Source organism: Podarcis vaucheri (genome assembly GCF_965113315.1).
Source record: "Podarcis vaucheri genome assembly, chromosome: 10".
NCBI classification, from domain to species: domain Eukaryota; kingdom Metazoa; phylum Chordata; class Lepidosauria; order Squamata; family Lacertidae; genus Podarcis; species Podarcis vaucheri.
In genome coordinates, this window is record NC_138748.1 from 72,293,651 (window position 1) to 72,314,398 (window position 20,748).

The window sequence follows — 20,748 nt, forward strand, 5'->3', positions numbered from 1 at the left end:
CCCAGGTCTACATCTTTTCCAGGGACTTTGGTCTGGGTCAGTCAGAGAACCATATAATTCAATGTCAGAGAAGCTCTGGGACTTGATAACAAGCCTCCAGGTTGACCAGCCCCATCTGCCCTGGGTCAGTCAGAGAACTAGTGACAAGGCTTGGTGCTTGGGGTCAGCTGAATGGGTGCTCAGGGAAGCTCCTGTTCTTGGAGATGGACCTTTGTCTATATGCCTTGCATTGCATGGAGAGAGCAGGAGAAGCAGAAGGAAAGCAGCTGGCACATGGGAATCCCAGGTGGAAACACCCACCCCAATGGTTCTTTATAATGATGATGTGCTGCCTGATCCTGTGCTTGCCTTATGACAGAGGACTATCATAATCTGGCACTGAAAAGCAGGATATTCAAGGCGAGGAGATAACTGTACAGTGGTGCCCCGCAAGACGAATGCCTCGCAAGTTGGAAAACCCGCTAAACGAAAGGGTTTTCCATTTTTGAATTGCTTCGCAAGGCGAATTTCCCTATGGGCTTGCTTCGCAAGACGAAAATGTCTTGCGAGTCTTGCCATTTCCCCCCCCCGCTTCCCCCCTTTTTCTAAGCCGCTAAGCCATTAATAGCCGCTAAGCCGCTAAACCGCTAATAGCGCTAATCTGCTAATGGGGTTGCTTCGCAAGACGAATAAAACGCTAGACGAAGAGAATCGCGGAACGGATTCTTTGCGTCTTGCGAGGCACCACTTACTTAGTGGAAACGTCAACCTTGAATATGTGGTGCCTGAAGTTGTGTTATTTCTTGTGATATGAATTTATTCCTGATCTGTCTTAAATATCATAATTATAGGATGTCTTGGGGTGTTAGGGGAGCGGTAGTACTTTTGGTGTAGGAAATGTAGTCCACCTTCTGGAGTAATTTTTCCACCATTGGTCCCCACCCTGCACTCAGCTCTCACCTGAGAGAAGCTGTCAGCATTCAAAATGGGCCACAATCCCAGGAACGGCTTCAACCGGCCGGCTAAACCAGGTGAGGATACCTGATGGGTCTCAAATCCTTGGTGGGCTGGGGAATTCTGGAAAACAGAAACACTATTTACATCATACGTCACTGTAAAGGTATTCAAAATATTTGTCTTTTGAAGAAAAGACCACAAATCCAATGGCCTCTTGAAAGCGAATGAAAGTCTTGGGCCTTGAGCTTTTGGAGGTGCAGGACCAGGAAAGCTTCTGCCACCATTATCCTTCCAATTGGGATTCAGGCCTGAAACTGCCCTGGTTGCGCTGCTTGATGATCTCCAATGGGCTAGAGACCAAGGGGAAAGCTCTTTCCTGGTTCTGCTGGATCTCTCAGCGGCTTTGGAGACCTTTGACCATGGTATCCTTCTTGCAGTTTGTTGGTCATCCGTGACACCCGCTAATTGATTTGCGAACCTCAATTAGCGATTTATGGCCGCCCGGCACACTTCCGCGCGCAGCTCTCCGTCACGCCTTAGCAGAGTTTCACACAGCGGTGTAAACTGTCACGCAGCTTGGCTTAGTTTCCAGACAAACACACACAGAGTCCAGGTTTGTCTCTTTCAGTCCTTTATTCCGATATTCCCCAGGATTCTCCTGGACTCACCGCAGCCATGACAAACTGCAACCTCTCCCTCACAGCATTGAGTGAGACTGACAAACTCCTCCCAAGCTCCTCCCAAGCTTCCAAAACTGACGTCAGAATGCTGAGGCATCATGGGAACAACTTAACCTCTTAAGTTCCAACTCCCATACCCCCTCTGCCACACATTCTGACAAGACCTTTTTGAGTTCAACACCTTTCCCTTTGCCTTGTGCCCCTTCCCGGCATCTTTCCCAGGCACCTGTTGAACCCCTTCAACACTCCCAGAATCACACTGTGCGACACTTTCCCACGCACCCGTGACCTGAAACCCCTCTGACCCACTTGGGCCAGCAGTTGTGTCTTCTCCGTCAGACTTTTCCCCCTCTGACTTGACAACCCGTCCGTGAGCTTTCTCCATTACGCTTACCGGAGATAAAGCCTCACACCTGGACATTCCTTTCACAACCCTTGGAGATGCCCAAACCTGCCCTGCCCCCTGACCCTGGACCTGGTCCCCATCACCGGGTTCTGAACCCTGATCCTGGACCTGGTCCCCATCACCGGGATCAGCCTCTGCCTCCCTCTCCTCCCCTTGAGGAGACTCTGCACCCGTCACCTGGTGACGTATTCCCTTTTCCTTGAAAAACTCCTCCAGAGCAGACCCAGTAAACTGTGACCCTCGGTCGCTCTTGAACCCTTGCACCCTGGTGGAGAACCTTCGTTCCACCTCCGCAACCCAATCCTGGATCAGTTGCGCCGCCTCCCCCTGTGATTTGAGAGAGAAACACCAGCCAACCTGGCTGTGGTCATCTGTCAGCGACAGCACATACCTGGCCCCACCCAGACTCTCACACCTCATGGGTCCTGACAGATCTGTGTGAACAAGCTCAAAGGGCTCTTTGGCTACCCTCCCAAACCCGGGAAAACCAAGTACCTTTGCACCTTTGCATGCCCTGCACCCTTGGGACCTCCTCCCACATTTCCGGAGTTCGCACCCTTTTGTGCACCTGTGCAACTTTTGCACATGACTGGGAACCTTAGCACACTGCACCTGTGCTTTTCCAGCATTCCCACCACCCTCCAGAGGTGATTCCAGAACAAAGAGATTGTTCTCCCTCTGCACGTTGACCAGTTGTCTCCCTCCTCTGAAAATGGAACAGGTGTCATTTTCAAAACAAACATTGTATCCCTGCTTCATTAGAGCTGATACAGATAATAGACAACAATTCAGTCCCGGCACAACGTAGACCTCTAGCTCCTCCTGTAAAGGAGAGAAAAACACGTTAGCCACATCACAGACTGATTTTTGTGTTCCGTCTGCGAACATAACAGTCATTCCAGTTGAAATAGCCCTGCAATTCCGCATTTCGCCAGCAGGTTCGCTTATCAGGTGACGACTGACAGTAGTATCCAAAACCCAGCGCATCACCATGTCCTGGCTGGAGTTGTTCTTCACAGTTGCCATAGAAGCAGTGATAAGAAAACAACCCTCCCCAGTGTCTGAGCCACGTCCTTCTCTTGCGTTCCCATGCTGGCCTCCTCTTCCAGACTGATTCCCCTGGGAACTCAGCTGGTTGACCTTGGCAAACTTGGCAACATCCTGTCTTGCCTCTCTGCTCCGGTGGGGGCAACTGCCACGCAGATGTTGAACTCCAGTGGAAAAACACTGCCCGGGTCTCCTCCCAGCTGGCCTCCTTCTCCTTCTTCTGGAAAAGCACTCCTCGCCAGATCCGCCCCCCCCTGAACTGCCGCTTCATTCCAGCAGGTTCAGTGGAAAACTTTTCAAACTTGCCTTTGGAACTTTCCGCCCCCCCCCCGACTTGCTCACTAGCACTCCTTGAGGCTAAATCATCAGGAACAGGGGCTCCAGCCATCCCTAGGCTTCTCATTGCTTCTCCAGGGCTCTGGCCTCCTGCTGAAGCTTCACAGCAAACACAGCAGTACATCCCCAGACAGCCCTTGCTGACTTCACGTCCTTGCCCAACTTCTTAGAGTGAGCTTTCCAGACGGAATGTCTTCCAAGACCTGGCTGCCTGCCATTGTCTTCCGTTCTCCCAAGGGTCCCCAAGCTTACTCACAGCTTATCCAGCACCCCGTCCGGAGAGACGATTTCCTGCTGCTCTCGAACTCCGCAGCAACACAGCACAGGCAAACCTTTGCGTCTTTCAGCTAGCTGCTTGCCTCCGCCTCCTGCCGTGCTTCTCTGCTCGACTCCGCAGATCAAAGCTTTCCGGCAGCCTCCCGTGACAGTTTTACAATCGGTGATTTAGGTTACCCATAACCTCTGGCTGTTTGTTGGTCATCCGTGACACCCGCTAATTGATTTGCGAACCTCAATTAGTGATTTATGGCCGCCCGGCACACTTCCGCGGGCAGCTCTCCGTCACGCCTTAGCAGAGTTTCACACAGCGGTGTAAACTGTCACGCAGCTTGGCTTAGTTTCCAGACAAACACACACAGAGTCCAGGTTTGTCTCTTTCAGTCCTTTATTCCGATATTCCCCAGGATTCTCCTGGACTCACCGCAGCCATAACAAACTGCAACCTCTCCCTCACAGCATTGAGTGAGACTGACAAACTCCTCCCAAGCTTCCAAAACTGACGTCAGAATGCTGAGGCATCATGGGAACAACTTAACCTCTTAAGTTCCAACTCCCATAATCCTTCTAGACCCTCTAGGGGAGCTGGGGGCCCTGCTATGCAGTGGTTTCCCTCCTTCCTCCTGAGCCATGTCCAGAAATTGGTGTTGGGGGATGAGTGTTCTGACCCCTGGGAGCTCACTTGTGGGGTGCCTCAGGGCTCCGTCCTCTCCCCATGCTTTTTAATATCTATATGAAGATGCTGGGAGAGATCATCAGGGGGTTTGCGCTGGGTGTTCCCCAGTATGTGGATGATACCCAGCTCTTCCTCTCTTTTAAATTGGAACCAGTGAAGGTCCTGTGTGAGTGTCTGGAGGCAGTTGGAGGATGGATGGCGGCTAACAGACTGAGGTTGAATTTTGACAAGACAGAAATACTGTTCCAGGGGGACAGGGGGCAGGCAGGTGTGGGGGACTCCCTAGACCTGATGGGGCTAACTGTGCCCCAAAAGGACTAGGTGCACAACCTGGGGGTCATTTTGGACTCACAGCTGTCCATGGAGGCAGAGGTCAATTCTCTGTCCAGGGCAGCTGTCTACCAGTTCCATCTGGTATGCCAGCTGAGATCCTCCATCCCTGGAGACTGTCTCCCCAGAGTGGTGCATGCTCTGGTGATCTCCCGCTTGGATTACTGCCATGTGATACATGGGGCTTGAGGAGATTTCACCCATCCCATTCCAAGAATCTGCTGATGTTCTCTGCTGATTCTCCAGAGAGGAGGGGGGCGGTTTCTGCTCTCCACTTATTTCGCTCCAGCCTCACAAGAGAGAGAGAGAGACTGAGTGTTAGAGAGAGAGTGTGTTATCTCTGTATACATAAGGTTGCTGCTAAGAGCAGCTGCAGACTCTCAGTGCAGTCTAGCTTCTCCATTTAGCTCTGTATATAGTTTGTATGATAGTTGTAGATAGAATAAAAGTTGTTATTCTACAGAGCTGTTCTCCGAGTGGTTTATGCTCTGCTGTACTCTGCTGTGCAACGACTGTCTTTGGGAGTGAATCTGGTGCTCACAACTCTGAGTTGTGAGTCCACAGCACTTTGACCTGTTCCTGTGCAGAAGGTCTCTGGAAGTGCTACCCCAGCTCGCCTGGCCCAGTCGGGGCTGAAGTGGATGAGTCCAGTCAGTGGCATTGGCTCAAGGGTGATGCTGACAGGGCTACCTTTGAAGGTGACCCGGAAACTGCAACTAATCCAGAATGTGGCTGGTAGAGAACAGAATGGGAGCACCAGCTGAGACAACATAACACCAGTCCTAAAGTATAGTCACTGACTCCCAGTACATTTCTGAGCACATTTCACATTGTTGGTGCTGACCTTTAAATTGCCGTGGATGCATTTTTCAGGCATAGATTCCTGTTATGCCTTCAGGAACAAATTTATTTGCTAAAGGAATTTTTTGCTGTCTCTAAGCATTTTTTCCTACTCTGCTAATTGTATGTCGGAATTGCTCTGGAGATCATTGCGGAGGAGCAAAATCTGCAACCTAAGGCCCTAAACAGCCTCGGGTATGTAGACCTGAAGGAGCGTCTCCACCCCCATCGCTCAGTCTGTATGCTGAGGTCCTCCTTCGAGGGTCTTCTGCTGGTTCACCCCCCCCCCCAGTGAGAAGCGAAGTTACAGGGAAGCAGGCAGAGGGCAAGGAAATGGGCAACTATCTGACATTTAGAAGACAGCTGAAGGCCAGCCCTATATTGGGAGGTTTTTAATGTTTGATGTTTTACTGTCTTTTATATGTACTGTAAGCTGCCCAGAGTGGCTGGGAAAACCCAGCCAGATAGGCAGGGTAGAAATACTACAATCATACTGATACGGAACGGGGGGGGGGGCATGTCTTCTTCACTACAATATATTTGCTCAATTTCTCTAGGACTCCGTCACCCCTCCCCTGTCCTCCATAATCTCTCAAGTAATCCTGTCAAAATCACTCTGCCAAACCTTTCCTCCGGGCAATGCCAGGTGACAGACTATGCGTACATGGACCATTGTCTTCTCAGGATGTGCTTATCTGCGCATATCTCCAGCTCTCTGCATATTCACCCCCTCCCTCCTCCATATGTTAATCTGTGTAACCCAACCTCTCCTTAATGTATTCATGATGTAACTGGGATGTATTTTGCACTGTATTCTGGGACATGGAGGGAGTTTCAAAAGTTCATGTCACCCCTTTCTCGCTGTTCAATCTCGCCTTGAACCTGTTGCGCAATAAACTTGGATCTTCTGCAGTTTGCTCCTGCGTCCGGCTGAGCTCATTTTCTTCCGCAGGGACCCACGGACTTAGTCCGATGAGCTGGGTGGCAGAGTAACCCCGCACCCAGATTTTAGCCGTAACACATACTTATTATATTGTTATTCTTTTGTAGTTATTTTTGAATTCATACTGCAATATCAGCTCACGAAATGTCATGGGTGGAGAAAATCACAGGGATGCCATAAACGGTAATCCCACCCACAACTTCTCATTCACATACAGTCTGTAAATTAGGGGAGGTCACACACCTCACCTGTGCTAATACTGGCACTCTTTGGCCTGTGTAGACACACCTTGTATGTAGAGCCTCCAGCCACAGACACTGTCTATCATGAAAATGGGTCCTTTGGGAAGAATCTCAGCTTGTCAGTCACTCTGACACTGCCTACAAATAATAAGAGGAACAGAAATGCTTTTGAGGTGCAACTTCTATATCAAGCCTGAGAGCCATTCCATGGACTCTGCACCCCTTTTTCTGATGACAGGTGTACATTATCCTCATCCTGAATGAACCAGGCAGTGGAAAAGACAAAGATGGAAGCCTGAGAGAGAGGAAAAGGTTTCTGTCTGCTTCCTGGGTAGGATTGTGGAAACAGAGAATGGCTTTTGAAAGGGCTCTCCCCTCCCCTCTTCCTCTCGGGATTTGAACTGCTGCGTCTGGACAGGGCAGGGGCTTATGGGGTGGGAAGAGGATGGAGCTTGCAAGAAGGGAGGGGTGGGGGAAGTCGACCCCCCACTTTTGACAGATCCCTCTCTGGTCGCCTTGAAGGGGTGGCCTATTCCTAGGTGGAAGGGAGAAGCCAAGGCGGCCCCTCCGGAGAATCCCCGCGTCCGCCACGATGGAGACCTCTCCCTACAGACTGGTCTTCCTTTCTCTCTCTCTCCCCCCCCCCATGCCAATGCTGCCCTTCCCCGCCCCAGGGATGCTCCCCCCCCCGACTTCCTCGACCCCCTCCTTCTTTCCCGGAGTCTCCCCTGCACCCAGAGGCCGCCTTGGCGGGGCTCACCCTCACCCTTCGCGCCCCACCTCTCCATCCAGAGGACGCCCCCCCCAACACCAGCCACACGGGGGTCTCTATCCAGGCGTCCCTCGCCGCCGTTAACCCTTTCATGGCCTGCCTTTTCCATGCGGAGCCCACAGGGTCCCAGGGATGCCTGTGCGGGGGAAACAGGGCAAGGGGGTCCTCGTGGGGAATCCCTGGGTGGGCGCCCCATGACCGCCCCCTCCAGGGCGCCTAAGGGGCCAGGGAAAGCCCCCTTCGCAGCACGCGTGCAGAGATCCAGGCCCTGCCCGTGGGGCCCAGGAAAGGCGCTTTGGGGAGCTGGAGGGGGTCTCTGGATCCTTCTCGCCCCTTCTCCCGTGAACCCTTTACCTCTTTGTCCAGGCTCGCGAGTCTCCTTTCCTTTTCTGGATTATCCGGGGGGGGGATTTCCCTGCCGCCCCTCCTCCCCTTTCCGAAAGCGCGCGCCCCTAGAGCTATGGGGCAGAGCAGCAATCCGGCGCAGAAGCTCCACTTCCGGGAGAAGCTGCCGGTTTGGGAGGGGGGCTCATCCCTCCCTTCTTCCCGGAACAAAAGGCGGGTGGCGAGGAGAAGGAGCAACATATTGGCGGAGGGGATTTCGGATTTTGGGGGCGGGGTGAGGGAAGGATGTGCCGGGAGGGGAGGGAAAGAATTGAGCGGGGGCGGGGAGGAAGGTTTTCCCTCTCCCCTCTTCCTCCTGTAGATCAGGAGAGCGGGGGAGGGGCTGATCCTGGCAATCCAATTACTAAGTGGGACCCCCCCCCAATGTTTACATTGCTAAATCCTTCCCTCGCCCACCCCACGCCACGAGCCGTGCGGCCGTGCTTTAGGTATTGGTGCTCTTCAGACCAGGAGGGGGGACAGTTATACGACTCCCCCAAAACCCCAAGTCCCCACCACAGCCTCTGACTAAGGCCGGGACAATGACCGTGGACACAGGCACCTTCCATGCACAACAGCAAAGAGGCTCAGAAAAGCAGCCTATACAATTGTAGCAAGAAGCGGATACCATGAATCGGACTGTTTCCTCCGACTATCCAATACTGTATAGAAAACTGTAGAAACGTCAAATAATCGCCAAGTCAATGGTTTGACGGATTTCCTGGGTTCCAACGCCTAATGACTCCTCTGGAATTGGGGAATCCAATTCATAATCCATGATCCCTTAGGAGGCAGGAGGCGATCAATGGCAGCACATGCCCCAGGCAGAAATCCATCGGGATGGTGGATTGAATCCTAATGCGTTTAAAGCGTTTAAAGCAAAACAACTAGTAAGCCTGATCTTTATTGATCTGTTGCAACAGGGTCCTCACTCACCACACGCAGGAGGGAGGAGGAACCCAGAACAATGGCACACAAGGCCTCATATAGAGATTTTAAATTCCCTGCCCTGGAGCTCAAGACCATCCCTCCATACATCATACATACATCACAGAAGGGGTGTAACCCCAGACCACCCCCCCATACATCATACCTACATTACAGAAAGGGCAGATTACAGCAGAAATCTGAGTGGTTTGTTTACCTCCTGTCTGCCAGGTTACGTGTTTAATGGTCACTTGATTGGATTGCCTGGGGAGCCTGGCCAGTCTTTTGTGATGATAAATACTTAGTATCTGTGCCAGGTCACAGCCTCACACCCTATTCATATCTTAAATGTGCCCTTAAGACAGGATTTGTGAAGGAAAAGACAATGGGGAGGCTCCTCCCATCTCTTCCTCTCTTTTAAATTGGAACCAGTGAAGGCAGTGAATTCCCTGTGTGCCTTTCTGGAGGTGGTTGGAGGATGGATGGCAGCTAAGGGATTGAGGTTGAATCCAGACGAGGGAGGCAGGTGTGGGGGACTCCCGGTTCCTGATGGCGTAACAGTGCCCCTAAAGGACCAGGTCATCACCTTTCAGTATAGGGGTCAGTGCCCCTATTCCTCCAGCAGGAGCGATTGTGGGGCTTCCTCGCCCACTTCCATTAAGCTCTCCGCCATTCCCAAAAGGCAATTCTTCTTTAGCCATTGTGGGAGCAGACGGGCTGGAAGCTGGAGCGGCTTCCCTTGGCGTAGGCTTTGCTTCACTTTCTGCTGACCTCAGTCTCTTGGATTGTGGCCAGCTTTCCTCTTTCATTTCCCTGAATGCTGAGCAGTGTTGGATGTGTGGGGAAGTGAAATTCACTCCATAATTTTTCCGCAGGGTTCCCTCCGCAGCACAGAAGGATGGGGGGAGGGAGGAACACGTACTAATAACGAACACTCCTGTGAATGGAGAGAAGCAGAAAGTGGAGTCCCCTATAGATCAGTATTAGGACCTGTGGCTTTTCAACCTGTTCATAAATGATCTAGAGTTAGGAGTGAGCAGGGAGGGGGCAAAGTTTGCTGGTGGCAGTAAATTGTCCAGGATTGTTCAAACAAAGACAGAATGCAAGGAGCTCCAAAAAGAGCTCTCCAAACGGTGTGATTGGACAGAAAATACAGTTTATTGTCAACAAGATTAAAATGGTGCATGTTGGGGCGCAGGGAAACACCCTCTTAATATCATGTGCAGCCCTCTGGGTCTGAACTGCTCTCTGCCCCAGCCTCTTCCTGCTCAGCAAACCCTGTTTCCTCCTCAGCTTGCAACACCTCCCCTCCCATTCTGCTCCCTTTTCTCCCTCTTTCTGCTCATCGCTATCCCACCACCAGTCCCCAGGATCTGAGCCTTCTTCCTTTGTGGGTCTCCCAGCTGGTGCCTCCCCCCCCCTCACCCCGCCAGTCCATGACAGCAAAAACAGCCATAGCAGTAAAATCAGTATGACAGTAATATACACTCTGGTCCTCTGGTAGGAAAACTCCCTAGCAGCAGGATTGAATAATAACTTCTGGGAATATGGAAAAGTATTATCTTCTCCCAACCCCAGAATAAGCACAACTCTGGGGTTGCTCCATGGGGTTCATGAGTGAAGATAGCCCCCCCCAGGAGACTTCCCTCGTACCTGTAGCCCCTCCTTCCCCATCCTGCAAATAGGCTTGGGGGGAAATCTCCCATTCAATTTCAGTATTTCAAGCTTTTTTTCAGAATGCGCAGGGGGCAGGGAGATGCTATGGTGAAGAAGCAGTGTTTGGAAATCATACGGTGGTGGGGGTGACAGAGCTTGGTGCAAAAACCATCTTTCATGCTTGAGCAGAGCAACTCCAGGGCATCAGCAGGGTAGAGGCCACATGCAGAGCAATTCCCACGCTGAGGACAAAAACGCACACAGAGGCAGCAGGACTTCTTCAGTAATAGTTTACTGAGCTTTGAAAGCATACAGTTCTCACTGGGTCCCCAGTGAGGCACAAAACTTATCTCCTGAGAGCAAATCCAGTTTCAGCAGTAAAAAGATACAGCACACAGGATATCTAAGTCAGACACACACACCGGCAGAAGGGAGCAAGCGAGGAAAGAGGCTGGAAGGACACAGGGCAATGGAAGTGTCTTTCGCTTCCAGTCGTCTCAGAGGGAAGCCAGCAACTCGGCATCTGCAGGGACTTCACGAAGCAAAGCTTTATGCTGGCTATTCCAGGCAAATGCGCATCCTAGAAACACACACTGTGATCTGTGTTATATTGCCATATCAGTTGTTTTTATGGGGATTTTTCTGTCCCCCCCAAAAAAATATTCATTTTATAACACAAATAAAGAACACAAACAGAAAAACAAACAATACAAACAAAGTCTTGTCATATCCTTATTTTCCTATACATTGTGAAGTGGGCTTCCCCAAGTCCTACCTATCTGATTTTCATTTTACTTCATCTTTAGCAATTTACATATATCATCATTTCTAACTATTTTTTTTTAATCACACTTAAAATAACTTCACATTTTATCACTTACAAATAATACTATTTTAAAATACATTATCTTCTACTTCTAAGCCTGCAGCATATATCCACTTCCAAAACTATTCTAAGATTTAAATATTAACATATTTTTTTCAAATATTCCTTAAACTTCTCCCTATCTTCTTCCATCATCTCTTCTCTCTGGTCTCAGAGTCTCCCGGTCAGTTCGGCAAGTTTCATATAGTCCATCATCTTCATCTGCCCTTCTTCGATAGTTGGTAAATCTTGTTTTTTCCAATTCTTTGCTAGCAACATTCTCACAGTTGTTGTGGCATACAGAAAAAAGTAACATCTTTATTCGGTATTTAACCCCCCACTATACCAAGTAAAAATGCTTCTGGTTTTTTAACAAATGTGTTTTTCAATACTTTCATCAGTTCATTATAAATACTTTCCCAGAAGTCTTTTTCCTTGGGGCACGTCCACCACATGAGTACGATACATTTTTGCAAACTTCACTGGTGTTAAATACCATCTATACATCTTTTTCAACAAGTTTTCTCTTAATACATTACAAGCTGTAAATTTGATTCCTTTGTTCCACAATTTCTCCCAATCTACCATCATGATATTGTGCCCCACATGCCTGTTACAGATTTCACTTGTACATCTTTTGTACGCCATTCCAGCAATAAATTATACATCTTAGATAGGTTTTTCGGTTTTGTATCTAATAATTCCGTTTCCAGTTTGGATTTCTCTCTTTGAAAACCAATTTTCTTATCCATTTTAAACACTTCATTTATCTGGATTTACTGGAACCTATCATCTAATTTATCTTTCAACGGATCACAAGGTCCCCTACTTCCATCAGAATAGCATTATACTTCAACCACGTATCTTTCATATTCAACCTTTTATGGGTCTTAGCTTCCAAAGGTGAGCCAAATCACTTCTTTTTAAAGGGTTCTCGCAATGCGTCAGGGAATGGTCTGAAGCTGAGTATGTAGGAATGCATTCTCAGGCAGATCAGCTTTCCTGGGAGCTGGAGGGGGGGAATTGACCCTCCTCTTTTCCAGTGGTCTCAGAAGCAGGGAGTGACACTGATACAGAGCAGATTAGACAAGAGTTACCGAGCTGAGAGATAAGGACAAGAGAAACAGACTCAGCTGGCCCTGAAGCAGGAATACGGATTTCTTCGGAGATCATTGCTGGGAAGAAGAGTGGACTCTGAGAGGAACATGTCCCAAATTCCATACATCTAAATGGGTTCTCCCTTGTGACAGTCCCTAGATGTTTCTTAAACATTCCATTATAATTAAATCACTTTCTGTAATCTTTCCATTTAAACTGCTTCTCCTCATGTCTGTTGATGGTTTGTAGGGTTTTAACTCTTAAAGTTCAACCTGTGCATGAGTCTGTTGATTTAGAACTTCCACAAGTACTGGACCTCCACCTCTATCTAACTTCCTGACATTTATATGGTTTGTCTCTTATGTGAGTTTGTTAATGTAAATCAAGGATTCTACTCTGACTGAAGCTCCTTCCAGAGGCTAAACATTTAACTGGCTTCTCTGATGTGGGTCTGCTGATGTTTTCTAAGATTTCCACTATGGCTGAAGCTTTGTCTGCACTCCATGCATTTAAATGGTTTCTCCCCTGTGTGAGTCCGCTGGTGTAATCTAAGGTCTCCATTCTGACTGAAACTCTTTCTGCACTCCATACATTCATATGGTTTCTCCCCTGTGTGAGTCCGTTGATGTATTCTAAGCTTTCCAGTTTTACAAAAGCTCTTTCCACACTCCATACATTTATACGGTTTCTCCCGTGTGAGTCTGTAGATGAATATTGAGGTGTCCACTCTGACTGAAGCTCTTTCCGCACTCCATACATTTATATGGTTTTTCACCCGTGTGAGTCCGTTGATGTCTTCTAAGGTTTCCAGTTTCACAAAAGCACTTTCCACACTCCATACATTTGAATGGTTTCTCCCCTGTGTGAGTCCGTTGATGTCTTCTAAGTTCTGCATTGAAACCGAAGCTTTTTCCATACTCAATACATTTAAATGGTTTCTCCCCTGTGTGAGTCCGTTGATGTCTACTAAGGGTTCCATTTTCACTAAAGCTCTTTCCACACTCCATACATTTAAATGGTTTCTCCCCTGTGTGAGTCCGTTGATGTCTTCTAAGGGTTCCATTTTCACTAAAGCTCTTTCCACACTCCATACATTTAAATGGTTTCTCCCCTGTGTGTGTCCGTTGATGTGTTCTAAGGTTTCCAATATAATGGAAGCTCTTTCCACACTCCATACATTTAAATGGTTTCTCCCCTGTGTGAGTCTGTTGATGTCTTCTAAGGTGTGCATTATCACTAAAGCTCTTTCCGCACTCCATACATTTAAATGGTTTCTCCCCTGTGTGAGTCTGTTGATGTTTTCTACAGTTTCCACTATGACTAAAGCTCTTTCCACACTCCATGCATTTAAATGGTTTCTCCCCTGTGTGAGTCTGGTGATGTAAATTGAGGTGTCCACTCTGACTAAAGCTCTTTCCGCACTCCATACATTTAAATGGTTTCTCCCCTGTGTGAGTCCGTTGATGAGAGCTAAGTACATCACTCCGACTGAAGATCTTTCCACAATCCAGACATTTAAATGCTTTTCCCCCTGTGTGAGTCCGTTGATGTATATTGAGGTTTCCACTCTGACTGAAGTTATTCCCGCACTCCTTGCATTTGAATCCTTTCTTGCCCATGTGAGTCGGCTGATGTGTTCTATCAGTGAAAGTCTTTCCACACTCCATACCTTTAAATGGTTTTGCCACTTTTGGGGTTTGTTGATGTGAGCTATGTGTGCTCATTCAATGAAACACGTTCCACATTTCACACATTTCAATGTCTATATCTAATGAAACCAAAGGTGCCCTTTCCCCTGGAAGTCTGTCTCTCTTCTCCATGACCCTCCTCAGCGTGGGAGGAAAGGAAATCCTGTTTGGGTTTCAAGGAAGAGAAGAAAGGAAAAGAGAGCATATCAGATGCAATTAGCACCACCTCATATTTCAACATGTCCTATATTTCCCCTGCATCCTACCCAGCTTCCAAATTTTTAGGAAATGAAGATGCAATGATGTCAAATGATAGTAATGCATCAGCAACCTTTCGTTATCCTCAATCATCATTAATAAAGCAGCATGATCTTGGAAAACAGCCTTTTCACATCAATTGTTTTCTCACTGGAAATGCAGCTACACTCTCTCCATGAAAAGGCCCTCTCTTTCTCTGGTTCATCGTTCCTTTGGACATTTCCCATCATCGGCATCATAATCCTCCATCCACCCCTGTTTCCACCTCTAGATCTTCATGAATCACCTGCACAGTCCCAATGGCCTCAGGAAGTCCATGTGGACCATTATATGAGACCCAGGTCTACATCTTTTCCAGGGACTGTGGTCTGGATCAGTCAGAGAATTAGTGACAAGGCTTGGTGCTTGGGGTCAGCTGAATGGGTGCTCAGGGAAGCTCCTGTTCTTGGAGATGGACCTCTGTCTACATGCCTTGCATTGCATGGAGAGAGCAGGAGAAGCAGAGAGAAAGGAGCTGGCAAATGGGAAACACCCCCCCCCATTGTTCCGCATAATAATGATGTGCTGCCTGATCTCTTGCTCCGTCTTCTGACACAAGACTATCCTAATCTGGCACTGAAAAGCTGGATATTAAAGGCAAATGGATAACTCTACTTAGTGGAAACTTCATCCTTTAATATGTAGTACAGATTCATTAACAACCTGAAGTTGTGTTATTTCTTGAGATATGAATTTATTCCTGATCTGAGCGTTTTTTCCTATTCTGCCAACTATATGTGAGTCTAGGAGATCGTTATGAAGGAGCAAGTTCTGCAACCTAGAGCCCTAAACAGCCTCGGCCCTGTAGACCTGAAGGAGTGTCTCCAGCCCCATCCTTCACTCTGAACACTGAGGTCTTCCTCTGAGGGTTTTCTGCTGGTTCCCTCCCTTCAGAGGTCAAGGAAATGAACAACTACCTGACATTTAGAAGATAGTTGAAGGGAGACCTGTATTAGGAGCTTTTTAATGTTGGATGTTTTACTGTCTTTTATGTGTACTGGAAACCCAACCAGATGGGCAGGGTTCTCCAGTTGTACAGCTAGGGAGAGGAAGGTGCTCCAGAAGGTCATAACCACAGCCCAAAGGATTATTGGTCACCCTCTCCCACCTTTGGAAGAACTGTACGGTTCCCGTTGCCTTAGGAAAGCAAACAACATCCTGCAGGATCCATCTCACCCGGGATACAGTCTGTTTGCACTGCTGCCTTCTGGCAGGAGGTATAGAAACATCAAGTCAAGGACAAATAGACTAAAAAACAGTTTCTATCCAAGAGCTGTGGCCTTTTTGAATGCTGTAACTCGATAGTGATACCTGGGAGTTTGATGGGTGTGGGTGTGGGTGTGGTTGGAAGGTGGTTTGTTTGGTTGTTGCTGTTGTTTTGCTTTTGTTGTTTTTAAGGGATGGCATCCAATTTCGTTGCACTTGTGCAATGTTGCACTAGTGTAATGACAATAAAGAATCTATCTATCTATCTATCTATCTATCTATCTATCTATCTATCATCTATCATCTATCTATAAATACTACAATCATTTGTATTATCTTGTGATTTTTTGGTAGTTATTTTGGAATTCGTAGTGCAATATCAGGTCACGAAATGTTTTGGGTGGAGAAAATCACAGGGTTGCCGTAAACAATAATCCCACCCACAAACTCTCATTCACATACAGTCTGTAAATTTGGGAAGGTCACACAGCTCACCTGTGCTAATACTGGCAGTCTTTGGCCTGCACAGGCACACCCTGTGTGTAGAGCCTCCAGCCACAGGCACTGTCTATCATGAAAATGGGTCCTTTGACTGGGAAGTATCTCAGCTTGTCGGTCACTCTGACATTGCCTATAAAAAGTAAAAGGAACAGAAATGCCTTTGAGGCGCACCTTCTATATCAATCCTGAGATCAATTAAATAGGTTCTGCACCCCTGTTTCTGCTGTTGTTTTTTAAAGAATTTTTATTAGAGTTTCAACAAGTTTTTACCATAACCAAACAAAACAACACAATAATAAAAATGTAAAACATAGAAAACAAAAAAAAAAATCATACCAGTTCAAATCTTAATTTCTTGTAACTTATTTTCCCGACTTCCTCACACCTCCCCTTTCTGTATTCCAATTTCTGATTTATTTTCAGCAAATCCCTCCCTTACTTTTAGCCTAATTTTAATATTGCTTATTTTCTTTAAATTAACCATTACCTCAGCTAACCACTTATTTTCTAATCCAGCGTCATTTTCACATTCATTAATTTTGCTATGTTTCTTTACTTATTTCTCATAAAACATTTTTACATATTCCTTTCAGCTATGTCACCAATGCCACACTATCTTTATATCCTGCATCGCTTTAACATTCTTTTGGAAGCCGCCCAGAGTGGCTGGGGAAACCCAGCCAGATGGGCGGGGTATAAATAATAAATTATTATTATTATTATTATTATTATTATTATTATTATTATTATTATTCAAATATTTTGCAATGTTTTTGCAGATAGTCTTTAAATTTCTTCCAATCCTCTTCCGTTTGTTCTTCTCCCGTGTCTCGGATTCTGCCAGTCATTTCTGCCAATTCCATGTAGTCTATCAATTGCATCTGCCATTCTTCCAGGGTGGGCAAATCTTGTGTCTTCCAGTACTTTGCGATAAGTATTCTTGCTGCTGTTGTTGCATACATAAAGAAAATTCTATCCTTCTTTAGCACCATCTGGCCGACAATGCCCAAGTAGAGGGCCTCTGGTTTCTTAAGGAAGGTTTAGTTAAATACCTTTTTCAGTTCATTATAGATCATTTCCCAGAAAGCCTTAACCTTTGGGCACGTCCACCAGAGGTGAAAGAATGTTCCCTCAGTTTCCTTACATTTCCAACATTTATTATCAGGCAAATGATATACTTTTGCAAGCTTGACTGGTGTCATGTACCACCTATAAATCATTTTCATAATATTTTCTTTTAAGGCATTACATGCCGTAAATTTCACACCAGTGGTCCATAACCGTTCCCAGTCAGCAAACATAATGTTATGACCAATGTCTTGTGCCCACTTAATCATAGCTGATTTGACCGTTTCATCCTGAGTGTTCCACTTTAACAGCAAGTTGTACATTCTTGAAAGTACCTTAGTTTTAGGTTCTAACAATTCCGTTTCTAATTTCGAATTTTCCACCTGAAAACCTATTTTTTTATCCATATTAAAAACCTCTCTAATTTGGTAATAATGTAACCAATCTTGCACTTTATCTTTTAGTTTCTCAAAACTCTGCAATCTCCATGTGTCTCCGTTTTGTTCTAGTATCTCCCAATATTTCGGCCATTTGGCCTCCATATTGAGTCTTTTCCGAGCCTTAGCTTCCATAGGTGACAACCACCCTGGGGTCTTATTTTCCAATAAATCTTTGTATCTTGTCCAGACATTAAATACTGCTTTCCTGACAATATGGTTCTGAAATGTTTTGTGAGCTCTAACCTTGTCGTACCACAAATATGCATGCCACCCAAACGCATTCTTAAACCTGTTTCTGATGACAAGTGTACATTTTCCTCATCCTCAATAAACCATGCAGTGGAAAAGACACTTGAAGATGGAAGCCTGAGAGAGAGGAAAAGGTTTCTGGCTGCTTCCTGGGTGGGATTGCAGAAACAAAGAGCCACTTCTGAGAAGGCCTCTCCCCTCCCCTCCTCTCTTCCTCTATCCTCTCCTCTCCAGGGTGAACAGTGGTTGGACTTGGCAGATTCGCTGTGTCTGGACAGGGCAGGAGCTTATGGGGTGGGAAGAGGATGGAGCTTGCAGGAAGGAAGGGGTGGGGGAACTGGAGCCCCCACTTTCCAGGGATCCCTCTCTGGTTGCCTTGAAGGGGGGTGGTCGATTCTTGGGTGGGAGGGAGAAGCCAAGGCGGCCCCTCCGGAGATTCCTTGTGGGCGCACGACGGAGACGTCTCCCTACAGACTGGTCTCCTCCCCCCAACCCCGCCAATGCTGCGCTTCCTTGCCCCCGGGGATGCTCCCCTCCCTCCTCCCCCCGGCTCCCCCCACCCTTGGCCCCCTCCCTCTCTCCCGGAGTCTCCCCTGCACCCAGAGGCCCCCTTGGCGCGGCTCACCCCTCGCCATGCGCGACCCATCTCTCCTTCCGGAGGGGCCCCCCAAGACGAGGTGGGGAGGGATAGGGGGGTCTCTATCTAGGCGTCTCTCGCGCCCGTTAACCCTTTCATGGTCTGCCTCTCTCCGCGCGGAGCGCACAGGGCCCCAGGGATGCCTGCGCGGGGGAAACGGGGCCAGGGAGTCCTCGTGGGACCCCGTGGGTGGGCGCCCCATGTCCACCCCTGCCAAGGAAAGCCCCCTTCGCAGCACACGTTCAGGGATCCAGGCCCTGCCGGGGGGGCCACGGAAGGCGCTTTGGGGAGCCGGCGCGGAGTCCCTCTCTGGGTCCTTCTCTCCCCTCCCCCCCCGCCGCGACCCCTTTACCTCTTTGTCCTCGATCCCGATTCTCATTTCCTTTCCTCCAACATCGATGTTTTATTGGGGGGGGGGTCCCCTCCCGCCCCTCCTCCCCTTTCCGAAAGGGCGCGCCCCTAGAGCTACGGCGCTGAGCGGCAATCCGGCGTCGAAGCTCCACTTCCGGGAGAAGCAGGCAGTTTGGGAGGAGGCTCAACCCCCCCCTTATTCCCGGAACAGAAGCCGGATTGGAGGAGGAGGAGGATCCTGATACTTCCAAAGGAGAAGCCCAGGACAGCCTTGCAGCTAGAGGGATGTCTGAATACTATTATGCTTCTTAGGGGAAGAGGGTAGTTAAAAATGTGTGGGAAACTGGGGCTGTTGACAGGGGTGGGTGGCGGGTCCATGTTTCTGAATGCCAAAGACTCCTATTTGTGACAAATCTGTGATGCATCAAAGATGCTGTGGAAAAATGTATTGTGGGAAATGGGGAGAGGTCTTAAAAATCCATGCAACCATCTTCTCGGGGTTCCTACTCTTGCTGTGTTTGAACCTGGTTGCAACAAATAAAGATCAGGTCAACTGAGCACTGTTTGCTTCTTTAACTTGGCTGGATTCTCCTTCTTTTGCTGACCGGAGGGACCCCCGGGGAGTGGCACCCTGAGGAGCTGGGCAGCGGAGTAAATCCGCACCCCGGAGTATTTTCCTTCTCAACTCTTTCCCACCTGAGCCTCACCCCCTTACCTAAAAGCCAGACACAACACAGTGTGACAGGATTGTGACTCCTGCCCTCAGCAAACAAAATAGGACCCCCTCCCCCCCCCAGAGCAAAGCAACCCCGGGATGCTGAGGTCCCCCAATCCTTGAAATGAAAAGGGGAGGGGCTCGGGAAACCTTCAGGGAGCAGGCGGGGAGGGGGCTGCTCAGACTCCAGAAGCTCCTTCTCGCTGGTTCCTCCCCATCGCCCTCATACTTCCTGCCTCCCCTCCGCTTCTACTGGTCCTTTGCAAGTGCGGGGAAGCCCTAGTCCCTCCGGTCCCCCTAAAATTCCTTCTGAGAGCCCCACATTGCACGGGGCAGCCTCACCTGCAGCGAAACAAAAACCAGCTGCCCTGGCAGAGTGGAGCCAGGCTGGGGGGCACCGTGGGGACCCCAGAAACGTGTCCCTAGAAGAAATGCGCCTCCCCCCTTCTCTGGGGCTCAAGTGCTGCCGGTGGGCTTCCCAGAAGAGGCCTCCGCTTGGCCCCTGTGTCGCCGGAAACCCCCCCAACTCACTGACACGTGTTACACAAGCACCACACTCACACACGCACACAACTCCCCTCCCTGACCCTGGAGATGTCTCTTTTAGAGGGCCATCCCCTAAAGCCTTCCGTAAATAAGGAAGCGCTGGCTTGACAGCTTCCCACCATAGCGCTCCACATAGCCCTATTTTTATTGCGAGTAGACCGGCCGGCCGAGCTCTGCTGTCAATCGGCGGCCGCCTCAGCCAATCAGTGTTACTGAACAGCGCCCCTTGCGGCGGCCACGCAGGTACTGCAGGCTACTGCCGCTCTCTTCCCTACCTTTGACAGCTCTTAATACAAAGTTTCCGGGTTCAATTGACCGTGACTGATTTAATCAAAATGTAGCAAGCCACTTCCTGGAGGCGAAAGTGCTTTGAACTTCAAGGACAATATTCTTTATAAATCCACTAAAAATCAACCGTACTTCGGATTTTCACCGGACCACTTTTATTCTACTGCATACTACAAGGACTATCAAAGGGGGGTGGCCTGATATCAAGCGGCCATAATCCCTTCACCGAGCAGTCACGTACTCTGTGTTCTTTCCTAGTGTACGTGACAACCTTGATAGCCATCGGTGATGGGCTCAGACAGAAGGCTATCAGGGACATAATGAACTGCATATCATAGTGTATTCCGC

The 20,748-nt window shown here is 48.5% G+C and overlaps 2 protein-coding genes across 7 annotated transcripts in view; both read right to left on the minus strand.

Moving 5' to 3' along the window:
* LOC309541371 (uncharacterized protein) overlaps nucleotides 1-20,748 on the minus strand; it is an 81,630-nt gene that overhangs the window by 3,144 nt on the left and 57,738 nt on the right. For 2 of the 5 annotated variants that reach the window (XR_014223703.1, XR_014223704.1), the window contains exons 2-3: nucleotides 6,719-6,850; nucleotides 940-1,056 (exon numbers count right to left, since the gene is read on the minus strand). The gene's annotated coding sequence lies outside the window, so the exon portion shown is untranslated. Of the gene's footprint in view, nucleotides 1-939; nucleotides 1,057-6,713; nucleotides 6,851-20,748 lie in introns of all 5 variants that reach the window. The other 3 variants (XR_014223701.1, XR_014223702.1, XR_014223705.1) reach the window with 3 other exon arrangements.
* LOC309541391 (uncharacterized protein) lies at nucleotides 11,935-19,021 on the minus strand. 2 transcript variants are annotated; one of them, XM_082239222.1, is made up of 3 exons: nucleotides 18,853-19,021; nucleotides 16,101-16,236; nucleotides 11,935-14,265 (listed from the first exon to the last, which is right to left on the minus strand). In XM_082239222.1, exon 3 carries the CDS (start codon nucleotides 14,136-14,138, stop codon nucleotides 13,092-13,094), a length of 1,047 nt encoding a protein of 348 aa, XP_082095348.1. In that variant the 5' UTR covers nucleotides 14,139-14,265; nucleotides 16,101-16,236; nucleotides 18,853-19,021; the 3' UTR covers nucleotides 11,935-13,091. The 2 variants fall into 2 exon arrangements, with proteins under 2 accessions (XP_082095348.1, XP_082095349.1); XM_082239223.1 differs by lacking the exon at nucleotides 16,101-16,236.

Bases quoted from the DNA above. Each gene is read 5' to 3' on its own strand.
- LOC309541391 (XM_082239223.1), bottom strand. From the start codon at position 14,138: ATGAGCACACATAGCTCACATCAACAAACCCCAAAAGTGGCAAAACCA.